General features: G+C 38.2%; 1 protein-coding gene across 3 annotated transcripts in view; it reads left to right on the top strand.

The window, feature by feature from the left end:
* The window catches only part of LANCL1 (LanC like glutathione S-transferase 1), a 41,586-nt gene that overhangs the window by 1,511 nt on the left and 25,566 nt on the right, over nucleotides 1-14,509 (top strand). For all 3 annotated transcript variants that reach the window (XM_070070264.1, XM_017343077.3, XM_002712454.5), the window contains exon 3: nucleotides 3,044-3,161. In XM_070070264.1, coding sequence (XP_069926365.1) covers nucleotides 3,044-3,161 — 118 coding nt within the window. The remainder of the gene's footprint in view (nucleotides 1-3,043; nucleotides 3,162-14,509) is intronic.

The following is a 14,509-nucleotide window of genomic DNA, read 5'->3' on the forward strand; positions in this document are numbered from 1 at the left end:
TATAACGTGTTGAATATCTGAATTAAGTTATTGTGAATATCAGCATTTATAGGATAATCTCAGTCACTGATAAGATAAATTATAAAAATCGGCTGGTTTGCCCTTGACCGTGTAACTTGCATTTAAAAAAATCTGTTTTGGTTTGCTTCTTAAAGGCAGGGTGAGGAATCTACTGGTATTCACACGTGCCATGTTGTTCCTTTATGACTACACAAGTAAAGGCCTGCTTATGATGAGAACAAACGGGGTGCGTGGTGATGACAACATTAAGCCGACAGTGCTTAGAGAAATTTAGGAGATAGGCCTTAAATTTCCTGTCGCTACTCTGTAAGCTACCCCCACAGTTTTCCGGTGGATGGAGTGGGAGAATCTTAGCACTTTGCAAATCACCTGGAAAAGTGAATCTGAATAGGAGCTAGCAGGGGGCTGTATCTTCTTCTGCCTGATGGCATGTAATTAGAGGGAAGAGTGGATTTCGACATTAAAAAAATTTTTTTTTTACCAGTTTATGTCTTCAAAACATTAGTCATACAAAAAGCATTTCACATATGACATAACGGCCTCATAGTTTTCATAGCTTTCAAGTTAACTTTCTGTGGTCTGTTGGTTCTTTCCTTAAAATGCTTGGCATTAACATTAACTTAGACTAGGAGTGCAGGTAGGAGGTATGAAAGAGATGGAGAAAAGGCACAGGGTGGAAGGCTACCAAAATGTACCTGGAGTTGTCAATCTAATTATTTTAAGGCCAATAGTAAGCCGCTCAAACATAACTTTATATAATTATATTCAGGCCGGATGGCTTCCCTTTGACCGTTTTGGGTCTGCGTTCTGCCTGCGCCTGCAGATCCTGAAGCTGAAGATGCGTCTTGTTTTGTTGGAGGAAGACATGCTGCTTCATGCACACTTGGCAAACAGAACACTTGAGGGTGTGTCCTAGTAACACAAGCCTTCAATACAGTGCAGCTCACGAGGCTGCTTGGCAGTTAAATATTCTTTATAAATTTAACTCATTAATTCTAAGGGAGAAAAAAAAGACATTCATAAATTTAAACCAACTCACAAATAGTAAGGTAATTTATTAACTAACATAGTTTTTAAATAGGTTCTGGAAAGAACCTAGTATACCAGTTCTAAAATTGTCAATGTTCAACACAAAAGATCAGACCCCTGAGAGCTGTCCTCCTTAATTTGTTAACAAAGATTTCAATAAGGAACTTGTCTGTTTTCTGGCATCTATCAGGGAAAAAAGGGCTTTTAGAGAACCTTCACATTATTGGTAGAGTTTTAATAATTCAGTGATCTGCCACAAGCAATCAATATTCTCAGGCAGGTCACCTTTATTTTTAAACACAGGACGGGCCAAATACAAAGTGACTTCCCTTCCTGAGGCTTTGAGCATTCTCATCCTTGGTCTCTTCAAGTAAGGCCAAGCAAGATAATAAATTATGCATGATCTGTGTACAGAAGATGACATGTTCTCATGTAGATGCACTCTTCTGTTGAGATTTATAGTCCTCTTGTATTAATATTGAAGCATATTTTATCTTACTGTATTTTCAGTTCTTGTGGCAGTCTTAAAATTATTAAATTAAACATTGTTAAATTAAAAACTGCTAAGTCATGGGAACGCCCCTGTCAAATCCTGTGGTTTCTTCTTCAGAGTGTGAAATAAGGGATTGTGGTGGTGCTTCAGAATAGGTAATACAGATGTGGTAGAATGTCTGATTTGCCTTATAAGGGATGGTCCTCAGAATTGCATCTTAGCATCTTAAATTATTATTGTGCTGCTACTGTCTTCTCACCTTTTTCAGTGTTAAGATGTTCCTTTTCAGAAGTGAGATTTTGATGCTAACAGGGAGTGATTAGTAGTAGTGATTGTAGTGTTTCTACAATTCTAACATAAAAATGCAGTGTTTGGTCCCTTGTAATGTTACTCAATCTTGTCCTAAAATTTTACTGTTTTGTGAAATCTTAAGTATGGGAGTCACAGCAAGTTCTCAGCATAATTGAGGGATACATTAGAGTGACCTTAAAGATATTTAAATGATTCCCTATATACAGAAGTACAAGAGTTTATAATAGTCTTCATTATGTCTTAGGAACATAATGATTCTGTGGGCCTCACCATCTGCCCAAATCTGTGGGCCTTCATACTGGAGGTGTCTAAGCCCAGAGCCCCAGCTGTGGTATACTTTCAACTCATATCGAACTATTATTTGACATAGACACTTGGGCCTCTAAAGTATAATAAAATTGTTAACATTAACATTCCCACATGAGATGGACCTGTTACATACCATCTAATCTAATATGCAAAGCACCTTTTGAAATTGGTGGGGCAGGTATTACTATCCCAACTTGATGAAGGTAATTGAAGCATAAAGAAGTGATGAATTGAGCAAGAACACTAAGCTAGTAACAGGTAAGGATATAGCCAGGCTCATTCATTTTACAATATGAATCCTGTTACTTTCCGCCAGACACTGCTGGGGCATGGGTTTCTGATGCTAGACTTGATGTCCTTTCCACTTTGAGGCTCGTAATATTACACACACATATAATAGATTGTTTGGCTTTTTTATGCCACCTCTAATTTTTTTTTAAAGATAGGCATTAAAAATGCAATTAGAATGTTTCTGTGGAGAATTAACATTGCTGCTCCTTGAATACTAAAAATCCAGTGGCTTGAAAACAGCAAACATCTGGTTTGTGCTTAATAAGAAATACTGGTTTAAATAATAGTTAATCCTTCCTTATTAGGTAGAAAATTATGATGCAATTTATCATTGGCAGTCTCTTTTAGTATTTAAAATTATATATCAAACATTTAAGTTACAACAATATTTCTTACCATGAGTAGAAAATGTCATAGTATGTTTAAGCTTTGTTAATATACTGTTGTTTAAGAATAGATAATAAATTGTCTAATTCAGACAGAAAAGTGTGGCCTAACTGGTAATGAAGTACTGTCTTCTTTTTGATATTGTCCAGGAAATTGAGTGGCCTATACTTTTTGATACTTGTTTTCCCTTAATATCTGTAGCTGATGCCCGAGTTCTCACAACGCTTGACCAATAAGATTCGAGAGCTGCTTCAGCAGATGGAGAGAGGCCTAAAGTCAGCAGACCCTCGAGATGGGACTGCTTACACTGGCTGGGCAGGTAGGAAGTGCTGACTGTGAGCTGAAATAAGCATTGTATATGAGAGCCAAACCTTACCTTTGGAGAGTTGTCTCATTGAATGGTATGCCCTTACATGCTTCCTGCACCTGCACACGAGTAACTCTTCTAGGAGAGAGTGCTGTGCTGTGAACCCAGGCATGGGACTTCTGGATTATTGACTGAGCCCAGAATTTAGGGCATGGCAAGCATGTTCCAGATGTTCATGCAGGATATTTAGACAGCTTCTGTACTTTGGGGGAGAAAAATTGGTTTTCAACATGGCATAGTTAGTTTGGAAGTGGAATCTCGGTGGAAAGAGTTAGGAAGAGCTCCACAAGACAGTACCTGAAACAGAAGTAAAAAGGATTTGTCTCAGGAAACATGCCAGACTGTTTAAAAACATTGTTCTGCAACAGAGACCCATACAGGAAAAATGGTTAAATGTTAGTCCGATGAATGAGTCCTTCCATATGGTCACTGCCGGTTGGTTTGCATTTTATACACTGCCAGTCTCAATCATTAAGATGTTGGAGAAAATTTGGGCAGAAATAGTACATTAGTGTCAAGTGAGAGAGAGAAACCAAAGAAGGCAAGTTGAAGAATGGCAGTTAGTTTACCAATGTACAGAGACAAAAAGGCAGCTTTGTAATCTTGAAGAAGGTACAGTCTAGAAACTCAGCATTTTTCATTAAATAGTGGACAGAAAGGGGCAAATTTGCCATTTAAGCAATTTGAATTTGATATTAAAGCAGTAATTTTTGTAAAAGAAATGCAGGCCTTACAGCAGAGGTTTTGATTCAGGAGGTCTGGAGCAGGACCCAGGAATCTACATTTTATTAAGTATTAATGGTCCTGATGTAGGTGGTGATCTGCAGACAGCAGTTGGAGAGCTTTGTTATGAGAGAATTTTACTAACTAATGCAGTCTTCTAGCAAGCCTCTTTAGTGATGACATGGGATTCTGTTTTTCCTTATAAGGATAGAGAAGGCAAATCATATCAGTAAATGTGGACTCAGTACTTTACAAAACAAGAATAGACCAGATAATGTTGAGCTATCCCTGTTACAGTTTACTTTTTGATTTTTATGGATTTTAGAAGTTTAACACAAACACTATTAAGAATATTAAGCACAAGATGAAAGAAGTTTTAACAGCTGTCATTTATTGAGTATCTGTTGTTTTCCAGGTGTGGTATAATTGTTACATCAATCTCATTAGTGAATTTGCTACTATTTATTTAAATTTTAAGGATTTGAACAAAAAGCAAGTATAAAGCACAGTTGTTTTTAGTTTTCCTCGATTGTCATAAAAAATACATAGGCCCATACTTACAGATCTTATACTAATGTATTTAGAGTGTCCATTATTCTATTATTTTGTTAATCCTGACCAGAAAAAAAAAAAAAAAAAAAAACACTGAAGCAGATGGCTTGACTTGATTTGATTTCAATATTGATTATAAAAAGAAACAAATCTTTAAATCACCTGTTCAGATGAATTTATATTATTATAATAGATCTTATTCTAATGGAGAAAAGTGATAGAGTTTGTTTTTAAATTTGACCTAATTATTTTTTTCAGACTTATTTATTTATTTGAAAGACAGAGTGACTGACAAAGAGGGAGAGACCGAGTGAAAGATCTTCCGTCTGTTGGTTCAGTTCCCCAGTGGCCGCAGCAGCTGGGGTTGGGGCTGGGCCAGGCTGAAACCCAAGAGCCAGGAACTCTATCTGGTCCTCCCATGTGGATGACAGGGGCCAAGTACTTGAACCATCTTCTACTGCCTTCCCAGGCACATTAGTAGGAAGCTAGATCAGAAGCAGAGCAGCCTCAACTTGAACCTGTGCTCTGATAAAGGATGTCTGCACTGCAGGCAGTGGCTTACATGCTGCACCTCAAGGTCAACCCCAAGTTAATAATTTGAGAGTGCTAAGAAAAACCATCAGTCAGACCACCCCCCTCCCATATTACTAGAGCTCATTCAGAAGCTAAAAGTTAAGTTTCTTTGGAAATATAAAACAAATTTCACTTCAAAGTAAAATGCCAATTTGCTGAAGTTTTTTGGCTAAATGAGGTTTCTGGCATCATCTCTTTTGACTGTCAGTATCCTTCAGTCTTTTATCATTTATTATCCATGATTCTCATTGCTAGTTCCTGAAAGCACCTCATATGGCCAGTGTCTGAGGCAAATTGGCATGTTAAGCATTTGGGATGTCTTCACTTGCTGATTGTTTTATGATGTATTATAAAATCCATTAGATAAAATTGCTAATAGCTTCCAAGGCACAGTTCCTAATGTCTCCTAATCGAACACTGTTAAAAAGCCATTATTCTCACACACACACACACACACACACACACAATCAACAACACTGTGTCCTCAAATGTTTTGATAAGTAAAATGCTGCCCTGTACCAGTGTTTAGCCCCTCTGAATGACATAAAGCTTTGAAAATTAGACATTGCTACAACGAATACTGAAACTAGATTCCTATCCCTGATCATATACAAAATCAACTCACAAGGAATCTGAGACCTGAAACTATGAAACTACTAGAAGAAAATATAAAGGAAATACTGCAAAACATCAGTATAGGCAATGACTTTTTAAAATAAAAGCCCAAATGCATACAAAATAAAAGCGAATATAGACAAACAGGATTATGTCAAACTAAGAAGCTTCTACACAGCCAAAGAAAGAGCAGAGTGAAGAGACAACTTACAGAATAACAGAAAATATTTGCAAACTATTCATCCAACAAGATACTGACAACTCAACAATAAAAAAAAAATCCAGTCAAAAAAAGTACAAATGATTTAAGTAAACATTTCTCAAAAGAAGAAACATAAATGACCAAATGCTATATTAAAATATCTCAACACCAGTAACCACAGGGAAATACATGTCAGAACACAATGAGCTACTCACCCCAATTAGAATAGCAATAATCAAAAAGATGAAAAAAAAAATAACAAATGTTGGCAAGGGTGCAACAAAAGGGAACTATTAGATACTGGTGGTAAGATTGTAAGTGCAGTAACTATGGAAAACAAACAAGGGTCCTCAAACTAAAATTGAAAATAGAACAACTATATGATCCAGCTATTCCACAAGGGGATATATATTCAGAGGAAATGAAAGCAGAATATCAAAGAGATACCTGGCTTCCCATGTTTATTATAGTACTACACAATAGCTAAGGTATGCAATCAACTTAGATGTTGATAGATGATCAGCTGATGGGTGAATGGATAGAGAAAATGTGGTATATACACATACTAAAACATCACTCAGACATTTAAAAAACTAAATCCTGTCATTTGCTTAACATGGGTGGAATTCAGAATGTTTTCTTAAGTGAATTAAGCCAGGCACAGAAAAACAAATGCTTCAAATTCTTACTCATCTATAGAAGCTAAAGAAGCTGATTTTCTTATAAGTAGAGAGTAAAATAGGGCTTACCAGTGGCTGAGAAGGAGAGGGGAGAAATTGAGATTGGTTATAAGGGACAAAAATACAGTGGCTTAAGAGGAATAAGTTCTCGTGTTCCATAGCATAGAAGGCTTACTATAGTGGACAATAAGTTTGTTGTTTGTCTGTTCCAAATAACCAGAAGAAAGGACTTGAATATTCCTTTTTTTTTTTTTTTTTTTTTGACAGGCAGAGTGGATACTGAGAGAGACAGAGAGAAAGGTCTTCCTTTTGCCGTTGGTTCACCCTCCAGTGGCCGCCATGGCTGGCGCGCTGCAGCCGGCGCACCACGCTGATCCGATGGCAGGAGCCAGGTGCTTCTCCTGGTCTTCCATGGGGTGCAGGGCCCAAGCACTTGGGCCATCCTCCACTGCTTTCCCCGGGCCACAGCAGAGAGCTGGCCTGGAAGAGGGGCAACCGGGACAGAATCCGGCGCCCCGACCGGGACTAGAACCCGGTGTGCCGGCACCGCTAGGTGGAAGATTAGCCTATTGAGCCATGGTGCCAGTCTTTAATATTCCTAACACAAATGAAAGTTAAATGTTTGAGGTGACAGATAAGTTAGTTGCCCTGATTTGATCATTACACACTGTATACGTGTACTGAAATATTACATTTTACCCAATAAATATCTGAAAGTATTATGTCAATTTAAAATAATCAAATAAAACACATAAAGCTCTTAAGTTTCATAAGAAACCTAAGCTGACTCAGCCACAGAAAATAATACTAATCCTTCTCCTCCCATTGTTAGAGCTTGCCAAGTATTCTGTCTTCATAGCTGTACTTTCAGTACCAAAAGTTTATTCTCAATACAATAAAAATACATGGTTTGCAGGACAAAACAATGCTTATATAATTGAGATTTGCATGTTGCTTTCTGTATGCCTCATATTATCTTTCAAAATTTATACTTTTTAGGAAACAGGGATTATATTGCCTTAACTTTGTTCAGCACCAAATTTAAGACCTTGTTTTTTTAAAATAATGACTTAGTGATTGCTCTTGTTACATTAGTCTGGGAAACACTGATTCATTGTGAAAAACCTTTAAAATCTTTTTTCAACATTGACGTTTATTGAGAACTTGTTAGGGTACCTTGAAAGCTTTTGCAAAGTTATATGATTCATTGTATAGTTTGTATGAGAAAACTGCACGAGTATTACAATTAGAATCTTACTGTCTTTAAAAAGTGTCATTCTCTGGTAGAAATATGGTCTAATAGCTATCAGAAAGGGTTAGGATTTGAAAAAGAATTAGTTTCAGCTGCTTATACCAAAAAAATTAATACCTTATTTTTCTCTTGTATGATAAAAGGCCAGAGAGTGGTAGTCCAGAGCTGATTTGGTAGCCTCAGGATATTAATAAGAACAAAACCACCCTTCTTTCTGCTCCATCACTGCTGAGACAGTAGCTTCTTCCTCTTCATTAAGATGGCAACTGAAGATCCAACCATTACAGCAGCTTTTCAGGCTTCTGGAAGGCAGAAAAGGACAAGAATGCATTCCTTATTTTTAGAAAGATTTCCCAGAACTCCCTACCATTTCAATTCAGCTTGCTTTACATTGGAAGGAACTTGGTCACAAGAAAGGATTATACATATAGTCTGTCTATTAGCTGAGGTTCTGTTACTAAAGGTAATTGGAGAGTTGATGTGGGCATAAGACCTAATTATCTCTGCCGTAACTCCTGTATAATAAGCAAAGTGCTTCTCTTCTTTATTCTTATGTTTTGAACAAGCCATTTAGACAATAAGCCTCAATTTTTTCATCTGCCAAAAGGATCTCTTAACTTTTGCCCACTTTTGGGGGGATTTTTGTAACACTGTGAAACTGGGTAAGTAAGCAAATATTTTGCCTGGTGTTTGTTTCCAGGGAGACTCATTTTGATTCAAAACATCTTTATTCTTTTAAATTTTTTTCTTAATTTCAATGAGTAATAGACTTTTCATAAAGCTTGCCATAGAAAGGACTGTTATAGATATGACAAATCAAGGATGATTTTTCTAGAGAGAAGCTTCTAAAAAAGGCTGCAATTAATTCTAAACTTAATATTGTGAAACTCTACTGTTTTCTCTGCTTGCTTAAGTTGTTCTGTGCCTCCTCTTTCTGCTGGCTCTTGTTTCCTGCTGCAGAGTTATAAAGTTCTCAATTTACTTGTACTATGCATCAATCCACATTAAACCCCATTTTCATATGATAAATAAAATAAATCTTTAAGAAAACTACGAAGCTCTGCTTCCTAACTTCATAATGCCTCATTCCCTACTGTGTAGACTTGCTTCAGTTGCTCAGTTAATCTTGGAAAGGAAAGGTTCTCGTGAAGAGATGAAGCACCTGTGTGTTTAATGTGGTGTATGTATTTACAGCTGACAACTGGACTAATGGAAAAATTGAGACCAGTGCGGACAGAGTACTTATTAAAATTTCTGCCAGAGCATCTCTGTGTGTTAAATATGTTTTTGAAAATAATAATTATAATTAGTTAGGCCTTCACCATTTTCATTTGTTGTATGTCATTCCTCAGTAGTAATATGATCTGATAGTTCATGCTGGTATAAATAAGAGTAGGATCTGGAATTGGATTATTACACACAATCCATCTGTACAAAATGCTTCACTGACAGGGTGATATGTGTAAGTTTAAACAGAAATTTAAAAGAAGCAAATAATTGCCTTGGAATATGTTCACTTTACAAACTACAATGGAAATTATCTTGGCTTTTAATATGAGGCTATGGTGCAGTAATGAGAGTGATTAATAGGGATTTTTAGTAGAATAAAGCATCATTCTTCTGAAGCTTCTACAGTTACACTTGTGGGTTGTCAGAGTTCAGTTTTACAAGCTGTGCCCCTAACTTTTACCTTTTTTCATTCACAACAGAGAAATAAAATGCCTTCACCCTAGAAAAGAGGAATGTCTTTTAAAAACCTTGCAGCTGTTTCTTATTTTCACATGAGGCAATCATTACCATAACGCCTTTACCATAACTTCCTCTGCTGTCTCATACCCATCCAGGAATGGGATGTTGCAGTAATCAGATTTCCAGGCAGTAAATCAAGGTAAACAGTTAATACTGCACATTAACATTCAAAAAAGAATTCAGACATTTGGCACAGCCCACATCCCAGATCACAGTGCTTGGGTTGGGGTCCTCATACCACTTCTGATTCTTGCTTCCTGCGATTGCACACCTTGGGAGGCAGCAGGTTTTGCCCAAGTACTTGGGTGCCTGCTGCTCACATGGGAGACCCAGATTATGATCCAGACTCCTGGCTTCAGTCTGACTCAGCCCAGATGTTGTGAGCATTTGGGGTATGAACCAACAGATGAGAGATTCTCTTTCTCTCTTCTCTTGTGCTTTTCAAATAAAAATTAATTGCAAAAGAGTTTTTAAAACAAGTCAGTAATTAAGCTGGCACCGCGGCTCACTAGGCTAATCCTCCACCTGCGGCGTCAGACCCTGGATTCTAGTCCCAGTTGGGGCACCGGATTCCGTCCTGGTTGCCCCTCTTCCAGGCCAGCTCTCTGTTGTGGCCCAGGAGTGCAGTGGAGGATGGGCCAAGTGCTTGGGCCCTGCACCCGCATGGGAGACCAGGAGAAGCACCTGGCTCCTGGCATTGGATCGGTGCTGCGAGCCGGCCGCAATGCGCCGGCCAGCCATAGCGGCCACTTGGGGGTGAACCAATGGAAAAAGGAAGACCTTTCTCTCTGTCTCTCTCTCTCACTGTCTAACTCTGCCTGTAAAAAAAAAAAAAAAAAAAAAAAAAAAAAAAGTAATTTAATAATAAAATACTCATCTAATGAATGCATTTTGGTTCTTAAGGGAATAAGGATGATCAGTATGTAGTGTCATGATCATTTGACTGTTGGAAAGCAGGGCAAATGTTAAAACATGATTCCTGTTATTAAAAATGTTACTGTGGTTGAAATTTAAATTACAGGTGCAAGAATTTGTGTTCATGTACATCAAGAACTAATTTTATGTGGCTGGCATTATTCTCAGTATTTTGCATTAATTCACTAATATAAATCTCAAAACACTCCATGGCACGGATACTGTTCATAACCCCATTTCACAAATGAGAAGAATCAAGCACAGCAATGCTGACTGTCTCCTCTGAGGTTGTAAATCTAGTAAATAATGAAATGAGGGTTCAACCTCAATAAACCTGGCTCTTGCCTGCTATTTAAATTGAGTGTGTGTGTGTGTGTGTGTGTGTGTTCTCAACTTATACATTTAAGCTTATTGTGTATATTTGATAAGTAAAAATTACTCATAAGCTATTAAATGGTGTAGTTTGAGCGATGATAACATGATACCCATGTTTTATAAACTTTAGAAATGGCTAATGACTAGTAAGATTTGAGCATTTTATTTTTAAAAATTAGAATAATCCCTGATGAAGTAAGAAAGTAATTGAGAAAGGGGGAAGCAAAGTTTATTAGATAGGCAAGAATAATTGCTATTTAAAGGTCTATGAGGAAAAGTTACTTAGGCTTGCATATAAAGTAAACCCTACGAAGATGTATGGTCATAAGCAACTAGAAAAATGAATTCTGCAGGGTGTTTTTCCTCTTCCTGACCCTATATTAATATATTCAGCATGATTTCAGGATAGAAAATTAATTGGCCCAGGACAGAAGCTTTTTCTCATAATTGCTTGCATTTGAAAAGGCTTGTTGAAGATCTTCTCAAATGAATCATCATCCATAGTCTGAAATCAGTAGCTCTTGCAGTTGTTAATAAGCAATATTTTAAATGAACAGCTTCAGTTCTTTTCAACAAAATCTTCCTTTATAAAATTTACAACCTTGAAGCCTAATGCATTATGATAGTGATGTATGACATATGCCAGCAATAAGCACTGAGTTGTTCATTTTAGCCTTAATCCCTTCCCAGTAGATTTACAGGAGTTCTTAACAGTTTGTGCTTGCAGTTTAGATGGCAGGTGAAACATTTTGGTTATTTAGATGCCCCATCAGGGACTGTTACTTATGACTGTACACAGTAGCAACAGGCAGTGCAGGAACCTAGCAAGCATGCAGCCACTTAAGACCAAATCCAAAAGTGACCATCGGAGTGATTTCAGTGGGTCCCAAGATGTGTGGGGACTCATCGGAGAACAAAATGCTGCCTGCCATTGGGCTGCTCTGGATTTTGTTCCACGGGAAGACTGCAGGCTGCAGGGGGCAGAAGATTTTAAAGTGCTTTGTACAACTGAAAGCACAAAACACTTGTGAGAAACTGTTATTATAAAGGATTAAATGAGCAGATGAACTGTTCTTGTGTTAGAAATAAGCATTTACTAGAAGAGATTGCTTCCCTTCGCAGATAACATAGCAGAAAAGTTAAGTAAACCCAAGGGACAGCTGATCTCACTAGTGTCTTAAGAGAAAATGAGGGAAAGTGCTAGCCTCATTTAATTTCAGTTTTTTCCCCACTCTTAACTATGATGATTCCTAGGAGAAATGATGATCAGCTCATACTTAAAAAATCAGGACTCTGTGAGCTTTAATTCTGAAAGACATGACCCAATCTTCTGTAACCAACTCACAAAGTTAATGAGGCTAAGATTGGCATATATTTCCTCTTTTCAAGTATTAGATAACATTTTAAATAAGAGGATATGCAGCATAATCTCTGGAGTAATATTAACTTGCACTCTAAGTACAAGTCATTATGGTGTTTCAAGATGCTGTTCCTCTGATCTGCAGCCTTTGAGCTGCAGCTTTAGCATGCGAGTCTTAGTTACTGCTGGCATCAGGCTTATTTGAAAGGAATCAATCTGGCCAAATGTCTTCTCTTAGCAATTTGATCTCCTTATAAGTAGCTCTCCATCAGAGCCAGCATTTCATTGTCTGATTTGAGCCCAGACCAAATGTCCTTCACCTTCGTGAGAGGCCAGCCAGAGCTATGAGGACAAGTGGAAGGGATCGAGGGCATGGATCTAGTTGAGGTTTATTAGTGCCCTTTACAGTGACCACTGGATAGATGAATTTGCCAAGAGTGTTGGCTAGTTTCTTTCTGACTTCATGTTATATGGTATTAATGTCATTGTACTGTAGTTGTCTTAAATTACTAACACACAGGCTTATAGAAAATATAGGATGGAGCTGCCTCCAGGGTCCTTGGGTGAAACACTGAGAGCAGGATGAGAGTGTTTACAGACACATTTCAGAAGAAACGAGAGGAGGGAAAGAAGACACACCTAAGTAATTTGACTTTTGTAGGCAACACCAAGAAGCTAGGTCTGTGTGTATTCATTTACTCCAGTAACTTGAGCACCTAGCATAATACCAGGTTCATTTGGTGCTCACTGAATTTCGCTGAATGAATGAATGAGTGAGTGAATGAATGGAAACCACCTGCCATTACTATTCTACAGACCACCTCTGTAAACCGAAAACAGTAACTTAAACAAAAGTAGATGTGTCAGGGAAGGGTAGGAATTCAACTTATTTCAGAATTGTTAGACTATGAGTTAGAAAATAAAACTTCTCCAAACTCTGATTCAGTTGAAAAATGAACTCAGAAATTAGATAGGGTTCATAATATCTGCTTTAGGCTTGGTAAAACTGGATAAACAGCATATTGTTTAGACCTGGGTATAAATTAGGCTTCCTCCCGCTTGCCCCCTGATTTGAACTTGCTTCCCCAAAGTCAAGCATCTGGGCAACATTGGGTGTGCATTACCAGACGGGAAACAGGAAGGAAGTGGAAAACTAGAAAGCTAACGAGAGGCAGAATGGCACATGTGTACGAGGAGTCAGGGAGGCAGTAGAGAGACATGGACATGGGAAGAGGAAGAGTGTGGTTTTCTCTGTACAATGTCCCTTCCAAATAGGAATCGGAGATAAGATAGAAACGTTAATACTCATTGAGATTCGCAGTCTAGTGGAGTTGGGCATTTACTGAGTTGTTACTCTGTACCAGGGACTGTTCTAAGTGATTTAAATGACTCACAATAATTTTAGCATAGCTACCTTTTTCATTTTATAGATAAAGATGCTCGGGCACAGAGAGGTTTAGTACATAGGTTAACATCACACAGCTAATAAGTGGCAAATCCAGGCTTAAATCCCAGACAGTGATTCCTGAGCTTTTAACAATTACAGTATTGGAAAATTTATCACCTGTTACAGCAATCTGAATAAAAAACTAGAGAGCTTCCTATTCTGACGATTATGAAGCAGAAGACTGCAGGGCCCTGAGGGGAGGCGGAGGAAAGGACATTGCATTCTCATTTCATTTTCTTAAATCTTTTTTTTCTAAAGGACAGTCAGCTCTGGAAATAGAAGAGGAAAAGACATGTCACCGTGCTTGTTTGCCCTCTTTTTCTTTTCCACTGCTTTGTGTCAGTGTTACTCAGCTAAAGCTCCAGATCATGACTAGTTTCCTTCCCCAGAAGACCTGTATTAAAATCACTGAAGTATCTGAAAAGCCAGCAGCTCACAATGCCCAGCTTTAAGCTGACGACTGAGCAGATGTTCTAGTCAGTGCATGGTGTTTACAAGCAGGCTTTGTGCACTGGGCTTTGCACAGTAATGACAGTGTCTGGGAATGGGAGTTCTGCCCTAAAGACAGCTGTAGTTGTGTTCAAGAAATGGAAGTGCACATGCTTGAATATTCACACACACAACTGAGAAACATTTACAAAGCAGAAATGTAGAAAGTGCCAACCTGATACTGACAAGCAGGTGATCGGGCTGGCATTGTCGCATAGCAGGTAAAGTTGCCGTCTGTGATACCAGCATCCCATATGGGTGCTGGTTGATGTCCTAGCTGTTCCACTTCTCATCCAGCTCCCTGCTTGGGCCCCTGCCACCCATGTAGGAGACCTGGATGAAGCTCCTGGCTGGCTTCGGTCTGGAAG

The sequence above is a fragment of the Oryctolagus cuniculus genome, chromosome 3 (assembly GCF_964237555.1).
Source record: "Oryctolagus cuniculus chromosome 3, mOryCun1.1, whole genome shotgun sequence".
NCBI classification, from domain to species: domain Eukaryota; kingdom Metazoa; phylum Chordata; class Mammalia; order Lagomorpha; family Leporidae; genus Oryctolagus; species Oryctolagus cuniculus.